The sequence below is a fragment of the Aptenodytes forsteri genome, unplaced genomic scaffold (genome assembly GCF_000699145.1).
Source record: "Aptenodytes forsteri isolate BGI_AS27 unplaced genomic scaffold, ASM69914v1 Scaffold184, whole genome shotgun sequence".
Classification (NCBI taxonomy): domain Eukaryota; kingdom Metazoa; phylum Chordata; class Aves; order Sphenisciformes; family Spheniscidae; genus Aptenodytes; species Aptenodytes forsteri.
Genome location: NW_008796078.1, coordinates 7487 through 22209, shown reverse-complemented (window position 1 = coordinate 22209; position 14723 = coordinate 7487). Strand labels below are relative to the sequence as shown.

The 14723-nt window shown below is 43.4% G+C and overlaps 1 protein-coding gene across 1 annotated transcript; it reads right to left on the bottom strand.

Annotated features, from left to right (window-relative positions):
- Positions 1–5248: 5248 nt before the first annotated feature.
- On the bottom strand, positions 5249–6846 carry KCNE4 (potassium voltage-gated channel subfamily E regulatory subunit 4). Its single transcript, XM_009286665.2, has 2 exons — positions 6779–6846; positions 5249–6349 (listed from the first exon to the last, which is right to left on the bottom strand). Exon 2 carries the CDS (start codon positions 6321–6323, stop codon positions 5832–5834), a length of 492 nt encoding a protein of 163 aa, XP_009284940.1. The 5' UTR covers positions 6324–6349; positions 6779–6846; the 3' UTR covers positions 5249–5831.
- Positions 6847–14723: the final 7877 nt, after the last annotated feature.

The following is a 14723-nucleotide window of genomic DNA, read 5'->3' as shown; positions in this document are numbered from 1 at the left end:
ACATCCCAGGGCTACTGCCCTGCTCACCGGCACCTCCTCTCTCATATCAACCGAGCGAAAAGGCCCTGTTACACGGCTTCTGCCGACCTGAGGAGGTCCTGTGGGATGAGCTGCACTCTTCCATGTAGTCACAGATGCTAGCAGTTTTCATTTGTTGCCAGTGGCTACTCTAGCATCTCATAGTATTAAGGGGGACAAAAAAGTTTGTTGTTCCTAGGTGGGCAAATGCTTTGTATTCATACTGTATCCTTCATCGGAGAATCACAAGCATTTCACGTCTATCAAGAACACATCGTATTCTCACAGACAGGAATATAAGTAGTATCATCTGATAATCAAGTGAAGCACAGAACAATTAAACAGGTTACCCAGGGAGAGAGATGGGAACATAGCCTGTAATGCACCATTCAATAGCCTTTATTATCCTTCTTCTAGTCACTTCTTTGGATGGCAAAAGTCTCAGTCTAACCCCGTCTAACATAAACTGGAACCCTACCCAAACCCAAACTAAAACAAAATTAAGCTTTGAAAAACTCTGGTGCTCATTGATTTTGTATTATTTTCCATTTTCTTCCATAAGAGGTGGATACAGAAGTGTCAATACACTAAGGCGGCAGCTCATCTGGCAGCTATTTTTGGCTGTATGCAGTAGGAACTGCAGAGGCGTGTGAAAATGGAAAGAATACGAAAGCAAATCAACCAAATACACAGAGGCAAATATGATCAGTGCTTAAAAACCAATAGCCTAAACAATTTCATTAATTTTTATGCCTCTTAGATGCAAACCTTGTATTTTAAATCTAAAATGCAACTGTGAACTCAGGGAGAAATAATCTTCCCGCTAGAACAACAAGGTCTAAAAAGATTATAACGCGAGCGTGGTAGATAGTCAACCACAGGTGAGCGTGGTCCAGCTTTGGCACAATTGCATCTGGTGCAACCAACCATACTGCCCAGCACCCCACTTTGAGCATCTCGGAGAGCGCTCATCTATCACGTGGCGGGGACTCCTTCTGCCTTTGCAGGGTCTTGAAATTTTGAGATGAAAATTAAAGGCAGGTGGTTTAATCTTCTCTTGGTTGCAACGGCTGCGATAAAAGTGCAGTCTGCGTTGGGGACCTGTGTGCTCCTTGTCCTCGAGCAGTACACCTATCCTTGTCCCACGTCATGCACTGAGGACTTCGAAACAGAAATGACTGTTATAGTTCATCCGTTTCCTTCCTTTCCAACCCTGTGAGAATTGATTTGATTATTTGGGTAGGTGTGGGTGCGTGTCTGAGAAAGGGACAGATCCAGGGGAACCCACTGTGAGAGGGCCAAGCTGGGGAGAGAAGTTTTGCAATGGGTTGTAACACATGAGGCTCCTGGCCTCACTTACCATCATCCGTGACCTGCGCTCCGGCCCTGGGAAAGTGGATTCTCTCGTATTCGTTAACCTTCCCTCCCTGGTTAACTCTTTCCCCGGTCCAGAGCACGGCAGTCCTGGGAGAGCCTGTGCCTGGGGAAGAGAAGGGTTCTGCATTTCCGCTTCAATTATTCAGCAGGTTCAGTCTGTTGACTGAGTAACCTCACAGGTGCGTCTGTACGCGATCCACCGGCTGGATTTAGGATTGTAAATCAGCCAGCCGCTATCACAGATGCCGGTGTGGTAATCTTGAGAGCTGGCACTTATATTTACAGTAGGTCCTGGAGCCAGACCATGTGCACATGCCACATGTGGCCCTCTCCTCCTGTTCTGTCAAAGGTGATACGCGTTAACTATTCCAGCAAACGTACGAGGCATAGCACTGCCGAGAAATGGGAGCCCAATTGCTGTGTTCTTTTAAGAAAGAATGCATTTGTAAAAATAAAATCATCTCCATTCAGTCAAATTACAGTCAATTATCATTGCCCTCAAGCCAAGATTTATTAGCTCTGAATCTGATTTAACTCAGTTACTGAAGCACACTGGAAATGCCTGTCATTTTTTGAAAAAAAAAATTATTACCACCTTTTACTCCTTAGTAGTCAAAAGGATTTTAAAACCAGCTTAATGGGGGCAATTTTCTTCCATCTGTAGCTTTTCAAGATTAACAACGCTTCTTTTATTTTGGAATAATAGCTACCTGTTAGTCTTGGGTCACTGGGCCATCTTCAAGGCATCATTGCGTTCAGTTGCACATCCAATTAACTTTTCTAGCTAAAATATATTTTTGCTTCTTTTTTTTTTTTCCCCTGGTGCCATCAAAATACTAATTTGGACAAAGACAAATACATACCAAACTATCACGCATGCTTTCTCGAACCCCACGGGCCAAGCATAGCTCCATCACAGTCTGCAAGAAGGTGGCCACATTTTCGTGCTTACTAGCTCACTTCAGTGTAAATAGACCCCAAAGCACACAGTGTTTCCCTTTATAGCAGCTCCATTTAACACAAGAAACCGCTGGAATAAGCTAGCTTTTTGATCCATAAAGCAGAGCTATAATTTACATTTTGTTCTGTTTTGCCTTCTTATCACCAGTGCTGTCAGAAGTCTCTTGATTCATTGTTGTGGCAATGGAAACACTGAAACGCTGAGACAGCAGCATGGGTAAATGTGGAAGATGCAGCATTACTGACCCGCTATTCCAGGACACTGTGGGTGTCCCAGGAGATTACATTGCCGGAGGGAAACGCAGTCTTGCTGATGGGTAGCTTTAGGTCCACAGAAGCTTGTGAACAGGCCCCAGAATTATTTAATAGGGAGTGAGTGAAGAGAGCAGAGCACAGGGGAACAGGTTTGTGTGGGAAAGTGAGCGGATATAACTTTATAGCAACCTGAGTCTTGAAACAACCTCAAATTACCCCATGCAAGTAGGTCTCAGCCGGTGCCCGTGTCCCTCTACGTAGTGTCACAGCTTGAAGGAGATATGGAAGTGCAACATTGCCTATAAACGCTTCTGCCCTGCGCTGGGAGCCAGAATCCCAAAAACCTCCCCTATCCCCAGTGCTGGGGCAGAGCAGCAACGAGACCCAGGGTCAAAGCTTGTGGCAAAGCCGGCTACGTACCGTGGCCAAGTACTGGAAATCCAGTGGGAACAGAGACCTGTGTCAGATACTTGCCCGTAACCTCAACCCTAGCCCACCCAATTTGCTACAATGCAAATTTAAAACCAAAACTCAAAATGCAGACTTTTCAAGAGGCTGAATAAGTGACAAAAATGTTTTCATAGCAGCTTGTCGGTTTTTCCGGCCTCCTCGATGGCTCGCCAGCACCCCCGGCTCTTTGCAGGAGGAACTCTGGGTATCCCTGCGGCCCTGCCTGCCCATGGGCAGGAGCTGAGCACGAGGAAGTTGCCCGGTGCCCCGAAGAGCCAGTACGGACCCGAGGCAGATCCGGAGCGCCTGGCTCAGCCCTGCGGTCAGCCCTCAACGCTGCAGTACTGTCAAACACAAGGAATCATTTAAAAAAGAGGCTAAGAAAAGGATCCTGTAGAAATTTTGCGCAGTCCCCTTACTGGAAATCTATTTGATGTAGTGAACTGGAAATCTATTTGATGTGCTGAACTGACATGGAAAATTTTCCAGGAAATGTGTTTCTTTATTTAAATAAAAATTAGTGCCAGTAGAAACAATAAACTTTAAATACATGAGACAATTATATACAACTCAATGTTAGGAATTATATACATCAGCTTTTTACAGATACAAATACATTTATACCAAAAGTAAAAGGACGAAGGAGAAAGCAATGGAAAATGTGACAACTCGCGCATGTCAGTCTCATTTGGAAAGTTTCAGGATTCAAGTGATTCCAGGCAAAGTGCCAAACTTAATTTGGCTTCTTTCAAACTTAAAACAGCCCCTTTTGGAGTAAATCTACCAAAAAGCTTTATATGGTCTGATCCAAAGTTCACTGAAGTCGATGGAAAAACTCTCACTGCCTTCAGTCTGAACTGAATCAGGCCCTTTCTGAGCACAATGGAGCCTTTGTTCTGCTGTGTTTAGAGAGAGACAGCGATACCTCTGCCGGCTCCGTCACATCGTCACATCGTATTAACCCTCCAAGCCAAAACCAGAGTTCTCCCTTCCAGACGGCAGAAGTACAGCAGACTCTCGCCTCGGTTCATTTCTGCCGTTCAGCGTTCATGTTTTTCAAGCTGTCTCTCAAGCTCTGCTGCCAGTGGATAAATCACAGAGCTATTTTAGCTCAGGAAATATGTGGAGACATTTTGCAAACATTCTGCTGTGCAATGCTTTAGATTCAGGCTCTTTAGCCCTCATGGTTCAGAACTAATCCAAACATTGTAATAAGTTATTATAAAATATAAGGTATGACTGAAATAATCATACATTGCTAAAATATTAACATTACTTCTTTTAACAGTGCAATAATTTAGTAACTAATTTCATGAGCATTTGAAAAAAAATCACAGTACCCTTAAATTGGGCAATGCTTTAGATTCAGGCTCTTTAGCCCTCATGGTTCAGAACTAATCCAAACATTGTAATAAGTTATTATAAAATATAAGGTATGACTGAAATAATCATACATTGCTAAAATATTAACATTACTTCTTTTAACAGTGCAATAATTTAGTAACTAATTTCATGAGCATTTGAAAAAAAATCACAGTACCCTTAAATTGGGGGGGGGGAGTTTGTGGTGGTTTTAAAAACTAGTTACTAATGACTTTATAGAAATGCATGTGCCACATGCGAGCTGATTAAAAAAAAAGGATGTAATGCAATGTTTATCTACACTGGCTTAAATAGAGGAGAAAGGCCAGATTCTTTAATGATGTAAATAGGTACAGTTTTACTGACCTCAAATGGAGAATTTAACTCCAACAGAGAAGCACAAAATCTTGTGCGTGTCCCCTGAAGTCAGGAGGACTCAGCTGATGACTTCAGTGGGGCCAGGATTTCACCCTTGCTAGGTTAAATTCTATTCTGAATTCCACCTATTTTTCAAGGGGGCGTAACAGAGCAGCATTTGTTCAAGCCTTTCTACGTCTTACACCTTGTAACAAAGATCTTTTAATGTCTTTTTTTAACTTACAGATCTTTGCCTTTAGTGATCAAATGTACGTGTCTTTAAAAAATACAAAAGCAAAAAACAAAACCACTTTCCCTACTAGTAACTCAGTCAAAGGCTGGATTGCAGCAGAAGTTAGTGAACCTGACCCAGCCAGTACAGGTACAACTTAAGCAAAGATAAATATAGTGGCGTGGATCTGAAACTGGGCTTTACAGACCTCCGAGAAATTCCATGCCTTCTTTTTTTCCTTTTCTTTTTCTTTCATCCATTCTGTGCCTAAAGTCAGTCTCCAGCCATGCTGCAACCTCCCTTCAACTACAGCACTGACAAATTTTCAGCTTTTGAGGCCTTATTGAGCAAATCTGCTGCTGACTGTGGTTTGCTATAAGGAAAACACAGTTAAAGTACTTCTAGTCTATCACAGTTTTGCGTGAATGAGCATTACCCATCGTCTTTAACAACCAGGCACTTGCGTGAGGGTAACTTCCCTAAACATTTCCCAGATATTTGCAGAATTCTGAAATATGCAGAGACATGCCAGTAATAGTTACCTCATTAGAAAATATATATATATATTCTCCTTGTTCTTAGCTCTTATAGTAAGAAATAATAATGGAAAAATTAAAATTAAGCATCCCAATTATGTGCAAGTTACACTTCGGTGTTGGGTACCACCGCTTCCTTGTCCTGCCAGCTCTCAGGAACACCTCGGGCCCGAGGGCACAGATACCTGTTGAGAGTTCATCGGAGAGCAGGGAAGTAGAACCACAAGTTCTTAGTGGGAGCTCCACTCACGCTTTGGCAGCTGCTCAAGGGAGCCCTGCAAGTGCTAGGAGTTCTTGTGGATGTTTTCCACAGATCCCTCGCTGCTCTCGTTGAGGAGCGTTTCTGACACTTCCCCCAGTTCAGCATCCAGCACTTCCTCCTGGATGGTGAAGTGCACGTCTGGGGAGGAGGATTCGGAGCTCACACTGCTGCCTTCCATCGAGCAGATGGCGCAGGACAGGGAGGGCACCATGCTCTCCTGCAGCATGTTCAGCATCATGGGGATCTGGACAGATTTCAGCCCCGATATGGTTGGTAGAGGCTTCACGGCTTCCCCCCATTCTCTCTCCTCATCTTTGTAGAGCAGAAGCAAATTGGACTTCTTCTCTTTTCTTTTGGATTTCATGTAGCCCAGCATTATCCCTATCAGGAAGATCCCGTAGAAAGACATGACGATCAGAATGTAAAAATACTCGTTGCTGTTGTTCTTCTCCGTGTTGCGGGATTCAGCATCAAGCATGGCTTGGGTCATGTTTGCATGGTCCATTTTCAGCATGGAAAGTGTTTTACCACAGCTAAAGCCTGGAGGAGAATGTATATGTATACGTAAGATCAAACTTCAGATCAAAGATGTAAAAGAAACATCTGAAAAAAAGACGCCCCCAAACTATTCCTTGCTACTCGTAATTTGTAAGCTTGCAGGACACACTTGATTGAAGCTTGCAGTCTATCATATTTCTGCATTAATATTGTAATTGAATGAACTCTTATTCAGATACAGAAAACATTAGAGGAAAAAAAATACGTAATATTAAATCATGTTGAGTTCTACGCTGAATTACAAAACCCCCAATCCACATGATTAAAGAAAGAAAACTATATAGAAATACTCTGCTAGGCACATAAACATAGTTTTGTGCTACTTGACCGTGTTTCCATAGGGGGGGGAAAGTTAGAAGTATTATTTCATTCAATGGTGCAGGAAAAAAAAAAAATCAAAAAGTAACTTACGTCGGTATGCAAATAATTCCTCCTTTTGCAAAGCTCAAAAGACCTTTCCTCTACCAAATGCTGGGTGTTCTGAAAAGTTTCCTCTGCTGCAGTTGGAATAAATAGCTCTCAAGAAATGTTTCATCACGTGTTTTAGAGGCACAGTTTATAATAGTTTTGTGTTGGAGTCAACAGATGAACTTGAAGGATTGCAGTTCAACCCACTGAACTCTTAACAGCTGTGAAAAGAAAAAGAGTTGGGAATTCAGATTTTACTCTTTCCTAACCAGTTCAGCACTGGCTCTTTCGGCTTGTGAAGCTGTTCCTTTCACTGCCATCCCAATTGCTAAGTCTGACCTGTTACCCTGAGAGCTGCTGTGCAGAATGGAAAACCTGCAAACCATTATTCTGTGTCTGTCGTAAAACATAGAAAAATATACATGTGAATTTTATAGTAGATGCTATCAAGTTATTTACATGCCTGCTATACATAGTTTTCCCTGAAGAGATGTGGGAGGAAACAGGTTATTTTCTTTGTCTGGGACTAGTGACAAAGCTTTACAAAGTGTGTGCAAAAGAAAGTGGTGACTCAACTCACGCTGCAGCTCCACTTTGCCACAAGGTGTGGGGCTGTGGAGAACCGGGCCCTGGGTCTCAAGTGAGTTTCGGATGGAGGGGTGCTGGTGCCACCTAACTTCGGTCATCAAAACAGCAACTATGGGATTTTGGTTCCCCACATAAGGAGTGGAAAGGTACAGACTCCTCCAGGGGCAACTTGGAGCTCCTGAAGTTAGCAGCCCCCTTCTGCCACTGTTTGTAGAAGCAGCCAAGAGTTACGTGGTCTGCATGCTGTTTATACATAGACCAGGACCACTGAGTTAATGCAGATTTTAGTACGAAGGGACGGTAACACCTTCTGGGCAGAGGGAAGATCTCTGAGTGACTGCTGGAGGCTGTTGCAGCTGGCTGCCGGCCTGAGCACGCCGCCTCCCAGACCGCTGGGAAGGGCAGAGTTAGGATGCAGGCTGGGTTGCGGGGCCCGCAGAGTTCCCAGTCATCAGCTCGGTCATACAGGAGGCTCTGAGACCCCTTTTCAACACGTAAGCAACAGTACAGGCCATGGGAAGAAGGAGGCCCAGCTTGCACCTTGGGGATTTCACTTCCTTATCCTCTCCATCCCCGTTCTTCACACACAAAGCCCAATTAGTCAGGCCCCACATACATGATGTGAATGTCGCCCCTTCTGCAAAGCTTCAAGAATGTTTATGTAACAGGACACTCCACTTCCAGAAAGTAGTCGACTGGTGCTGGAGTTTCCCAACGGTAGGTCTGGGTTGTTTTTTTTTTTTTTCCCCTGCAGTCAACTTGTGGATTCTTTGCATAGATGGCAAATTCCTTTGCAAACTCTGCCCTCACAATCCCTCTGAGGTAAAGGCAGATCGGATTAACCTCTCTTCACATGTAGGAAAGAGCAAGAGAGAGGAGTTAAGCAACTTTTCTTGAATTCTTCACTTCATTTAAAGACAGAATCGTATCTGTGTTTGGAACCAGCATTTTCCATCATTTCTCTGAAGGACTCCACAAAGAAAAGAAAAAAAAAAAAAGTTACATTAGCCAGATTCCCTTCTCTGCCCCTTAAAATAGAGGACCCACCCTTTAGGATGTTCATTTTATCTCCTTGCGCATTCCCATGTGATAGCTCAGGAGCTGTTGATGTTGGACTAACGTCTACTGGGATTTCATCTGACAAAATCTGTCTGCAGCACCAGCTTGCCAAGTCTGGATTCTTCTTCCCTGTTCCTGACAAATTACTGAGCAGGCAGCAAGAGCATGTTAACTGGTAGGCTGAAGCATAACCCAGAGCAAGTCTCTGGATTTTCTAGCTAACTTTGGGGAATTTTTATTTCACATCTTTCTCAGCTCCATGTGATATTTGCTCCCCCATTCAGGTCCAGAAATTTGAAATTTGAAAAATTAAAGACAACGTGTCAGGTTTAACCAACACCCTTTTATGCAGGACTTTCACGGAATGGTGAGGAAATGCCCAGCATTGTACTGAACCAATTTTCATTGACCCAACAAGGAGAAATCCTTTCTCTGTACCCACGACACCCTAGGAAACCAGCTCTGAAGCTGCTTGATCCTGGGAACGAGAAGACCTGAAGCCTGTCCTGCTGCCTCCTGTTGCCAGTGCTATAGACAGGTCATCACCCACCTCGACACAAGGAGCACTTTCAGGCATCCAGAGGCACCGACACCCCACAGCTCCCACCAGTGAGCCAGCAGAGCAGAGGCAGACCGGCTCTTGGGCCTGCAGGTGCGAATAGGGTCTCTTCTTTGCTCCAAAAGCCTCATATTTTTCAGGTAGGTGAAGCTCTGTGCAAAGCTCCCAAGACGAACTGCAGCACCCAACAAGAGCACAGGAAGACTGGTCAGGTACGTCCATAGATTTTTGCAGTCCCCTGAAGTTCACCTGAAAGATGACTGAATTGCATAATTATGCACAGTTATTGCTGAAAACTCTTTGCAACTGTATTTACTTTGGCTAGCTGATGACAACAACTGTTCTCCATCTGTTAGCCCATGATTCTGAAAAACAGTTTAATTTTAAAAAGGCCTGGAAGGAATCCCTGAGCCTTCTATAGACATGAAGAGGAGGGATAGGAAGACACTGGGGAATAACCACCTGAAAAACATATGCCACTTGCATACTGGTGCCATAAGTCAGCTTTCTCAAGCTGTACCCTGTAGAAACTGTATTTTTGTCTAAAAACAAGACCTAGAAAATTGAAAATTGGAGCCTTTTAATTTTGTGTTTCAAAATTACTTCTCTTGCAAATTATATTATGCATTGCATGATGTAAAACCATTGATCATGGCAAAAATACTCGCTTAATTTGGAATAATTTATTATTTGGAGTTAAGGTTACTAGCTGTCTCTTGTTTGAGGTTTCTTTCTTCCTTTGGGATCAATTTTTTTTCCCCAAACTTCACAAAATTTCCCCTGAAATTTCACTTACAGGTTTCTTATGCTTTCAGCAATTGCCTCTCACGTGTTCCTCTTCACCTTTGCATCACTCCCAACCTAGGCTATAACATTTAAGAATAATCCTCATGCTGTTGCTCCCAGCTTCCAGATTCCCCCTTTGGAAAACATTCAGACTAATAAAGCAGAGCAACAGCCAGGCACTCCGACGATGAAAAGGTCACAACACAGTTGCCGATGCCAGATTTTTTTTCTCAAGGTCCCTGTCTCCTAGAGAGCCTTTTGTGGCAGCAACCTCCGTCACCAAAGGACGCAAAGGTTGAGGCTTGAGGCATCCCATGGGGCAGGAATTCTTCACAACATGGCTTAAGGCATAGTATAATGTGAACCCTTTCTCCAAATAAAAAATTGAGGACAGTCAGAAAACTGAACAAAGACAGAATCCATTATGAAGACAACATGAAACGTCCTTAGAGACTCAGATGACTCTCTGCAGGCTGCCATGGAAAATATATGCCTAACCCTTCATTACGGGCATAATCCATGGTCTGATGCTGCATTTATCTTTCTTTTTCCACTTAGTGAGTTAATAAGACTAAAGATACAAGACACAACTGTTAAAGGGCTAGCTCCTACAGGAAGCTGAGCCTGCTTGATAAGTGTATGCTAACAGTATGACTTTAAAGAGTATCTGAGCATGTGCATTTTTGGAAGTAATCATCTGAATATCCGAAAAAAATTGAAAGAAAAGAGAAATGGGAAGGTCAGAGGGGTTGGGGTTTTTTCCTCCTGCACGTGGACCTTTAGTGGAAGTAATGGTTGGGAATTTACCACTAGGGAGAAACAGGGGGGGAGAGTTTTGTCGTGCAAATATTGACTTAGTTATGACTTAGACCTTTCAGACACTGCAGTTGGAAAAGGACAGCAAAGGTGATCAATATTTTTCACTCACATATATGATTTCAATTAAAGCAAAATTAGAGATCAAGAGCTGGGTTTGACACCATAAAGGAAGACACAATGAAAAGGGACGTTTGTGCCCTTGATTCGGTCTTGCATTTAAAGACCTGCCATGCTGAGATGTACGTGCTGACTTTTGGTCCCACTGCAAAACACAAGCCTCACAGAGGACCTGATCCAAAGCTCCTTGAAGTCAAAGAATCATAGAATCATTAAGGTTGGAAAAGACCTCTAAGATCATCGAGTCCAACCGTCAACCCAACACCACCATGCCCACTAAACCATGTCCCTAAGCGCCTCATCTACTCGTCTTTTAAATACCTCCAGGGATGGGGACTCCACCACTTCCCTGGGCAGCCTGTTCCAATGTTTCACCACTCTTTCAGTAAAGACATTTTTCCTCACGTCCAATCTAAACCTCCCCTGGCGCAACTTGAGGCCGTTTCCTCTCGTCCTGTCGCTTGTTACTTGGGAGAAGAGACCGACCCCACCTCGCTACAACCTCCTTTCAGGGAGTTGTAGAGAGCGATGAGGTCTCCCCTCAGCCTCCTTTTCTCCAGGCTAAACAACCCCAGTTCCCTCAGCTGCTCCTCATGAGCCTTGTTCTCCAGACCCTTAAAGTTAACAGCAGTGCCTCGCCTAAAGCAAGCGTCAGATCAGGAACGGCACCTGTTCCTTTCAAGTTCTGTGCAACTCAGAGGCAATTTTCTGTGAAGCTTGTGAGCGTGTTGGAATACAAGAGCTAGTTCAAAAGCAGCAAGCAAGTCATGCGCTCATTCCCAGAGTAGGGAATGAGTAGCAGCCCGACACAAGCCACGTGCCTCCTCGCTAACAAGCCTACTTACAGTATGAAATTTATGAGCTTTACGATATGCTCTTAACGCTTCTATGCCTCAGTTCACTCACTTGTAAAGTGAATCTAATAATACCTACGAATGACACGTGCTGTGAGGGTACAGCATGGTAATGCACTTGCAGATCACCACCTGAAAAGGTAATAACCGTTGTGTTCGTAAGCACAACAGCATTACCACGTGGCTGGGCTGGCATCTGAGCAATTCTCACACAGCTCTAGGTTCAGCGTCATTTCCCATCCCTCTGCCCTATTTTTCATACTGCAGAAATAGATGACATTTTTTACATACTTCACGCAAGCGCTTTCTAGAGGAAGGCGGCAATTTTCTCAGTGTCATCCACAATATACCATGTTACCATCTGGACACCAAATGGAAGTAACACTCTGCCTAGTTATTAGCTGTGAAAAACTTCGTAAAACGCTCAGCTCTGCCTGACAATGTTCACTAGTGAAAACGTGCAAATGTAAGTCCAGAAGACGCCTGCAGCAGCCTTCTTTCCAACTTCAGCTTTTAGTTTGCTTTAATTCAAATTTTATTTAACCTTCGTAGCAGATCCCCGTGTCATGAAACTTCAAGTTTCTCAGGTGTTCCCTGCACCCAGAGCAGCAAAAACTCTCTATAAATAGTAGCAAACATGGGGTTCAGAAGCACCTCACAGCCCCGAGGTGCCCTAGCGCTCTCAACTCTAGCAGTGACAAGAGATTTCCCAGAAGTCACGTCCAGAGTATTGCAATTGCCCTCCAAGCACACAACAAAGATCTGTAAGGCAAATTGGCTTCTGATCCTGAGAGATGACAAGCAACAGAAAATCTCAGTGGTATCTGTAATAACAGGTTACCCTAAATTTAGCGTTTACTGTAAGGCACGTCTTGTGGGAGTCTTGGAGTTTTGGGATAGGCATTTCTTTTCAACCCCTAAACTGAATTTCAGAAAGCTATGAGTGACTGGAAACAAATAGAGTGGAAACAGGTAACTCTTATGACAGCAATAACAAGAGATTACATTTCAAAAATAAAGATTTTTCAGTGGCTGATATGAGACTCTGCGTCCAAAGTCATCACACCCTCAATTCTCTTTCCTGTAGCTGAGACATGTTACAAAGTTATTTTATCAATATATATTTCTATACAATAAAATGAAACTTATACTTCATATTACCTTACCTTTTTCTTTTGATGTGGCACGGAGGACGTAGTATGTTTGATTTGAAAATGCTTTTTCTTTTTCTTTTCTTTTTCCTTTTTTTTTTTTTCTCCAAACAGAATTATCTGTTGAATGCGCTACCTTTAAAAACAAAATAAATTAAAAGCTTTCTTTGCTCTCAGTGTCAAACGCCAGGTTCAGTTGCACTGTATGCGATCAACAGCGTTCGACATATTTACTTCTACTTGGGATTTAAAACAGCAACATACCAAATTTTGTATATTTACTTCTACTTGGGATTTAAAACAGTTAGCAACATACCAAATTTTGGGTGCCATTAAAAAATAAATCAAAACCCCCTAAATTTGATCAGCAGTATTTAAAAGAAATTCACTGACAAATCCAAACACACATTTCTGTTTCTTCAGTGAACAGACAGTGCTTATTCTTCCAACTATGGAAAATCACAGAATCATAGAATCATTGAGGTTGGAAAAGACCTCTAAGATCATCAAGTCCAACCGTCGACCCAACACCACCACCCACTAAGCCATGTCCCTAAGTGCCTCATCTACTCGTCTTTTAAATACCTCCAGGGATGGGGACTCCACCACTTCCCTGGGCAGCCTCTTCCAACGTTTAACCACTCTTTCAGTAAAGACATTTTTCCTCACGTCCAATCTAAACCTCCCCTGGTGCAACTTGAGGCCATTTCCTCTCGTCCTATCGCTTGTTACTTGGGAGAAGAGACCGAAGGGTGCCTTATGAAGGACCATTCATCTTCTCTCTGAACTGATTCTGACCCTAATCAGCTCAGAATTAGCACTTTGATTTACATTAGAGAAGGCTTCTAACAAACAAATTGTAGGTGAAGGGATATGAACAAATATTTAGAGGGTTTTTGAAAAACTCCTCTGCACACAGCATGAAGATCTCTCCTCAGTATTCTTTTTTGTTCATTTTAAGCTTCTTCATGATCTGAGAAATTCCACATTCGCCAGTAATTGAGAAGCATAAGAAATAAAGGGGACAAAAACACTTAAAACATTCAAGTGCTTGACTTGAACCCTCACCTGACGACGGATCAGAAATTAAAGATCTTTGGGAAAAGCCGAGAGATGCTTGCACAACGTAGGGCAGAAAGCTTATAGAGACATTGATAAACGTCTGGCTATCCAGTTAAACGTAACTGAAGTTCAAATACGAAAGCAGGCACTCATTCCCTCGCGCCAGCAAAAACATTTTGCTAGGTTGCATTCGCTTTAGTCGGGACTCTGCTGCCTTCTTCACACGGAGCAGCTACCCACTACCTACTGTCACTCATGCAAGTTCATGCCTCCCGCTAGTTACTCTCCTTCTGCTTCTCAGTTGTGCTGGCTGCGTGGAAGCCCAGCACAGTTCGGTCATTTTGCTTTGGGCTATCTTGAAAATAATATTTGGAAACGAAGAAGGGCAGGGGAGCAGGATGCTGTCTCATGAAATGAACGGGGCAGGGTTGACACACCCAGTGACTTCCCCTGCACCGGCGCAGAGGTGTAGCAGTTCTCAAAGTCCGCCACACTTGGAAGAGTTTGAGAAGAAAAACAAACAGACAAAGATTTAACAACTGGGGAAGCCACAGCCTCTGAAGTCAAGGAGACAGCGGTTGCTTAGTCTTACTAAACTGCAGCATTGCCGTTTTCATTTTCACACATCAAGAAATGGTAAAGATCCCAACATTTAGGTAAGCGAGTTCCGCCTCAGACTCGTGCCCAGAACTCCCACTGAATCCAGCAGGATTTTGGCGAGTGTGAAGAATACAACCGCTAATAGAGAGCAAGGTACCAGGCTGGCTGCCTGCATGGACCGTGTCGAGTTTTCTGCCTTGAGATTAAGGTACCTGCCAGCATATAATGGGCATTTCACATTAATATCTACTAACGCTGCTCTTGAGGACAGGGTTGAATACAGAGTGTTCAAGAGAGATTGAAAAAAGGGAAGGGAGACCATCATGACATTTACCACAAAAGCAATTCTACCC

Excerpts from the sequence above, each read along its gene's own strand:
- KCNE4 (XM_009286665.2), bottom strand. The coding sequence starts at position 6,323 with ATGCTGAAAATGGACCATGCAAACATGACCCAAGCCATGCTTGATGCT.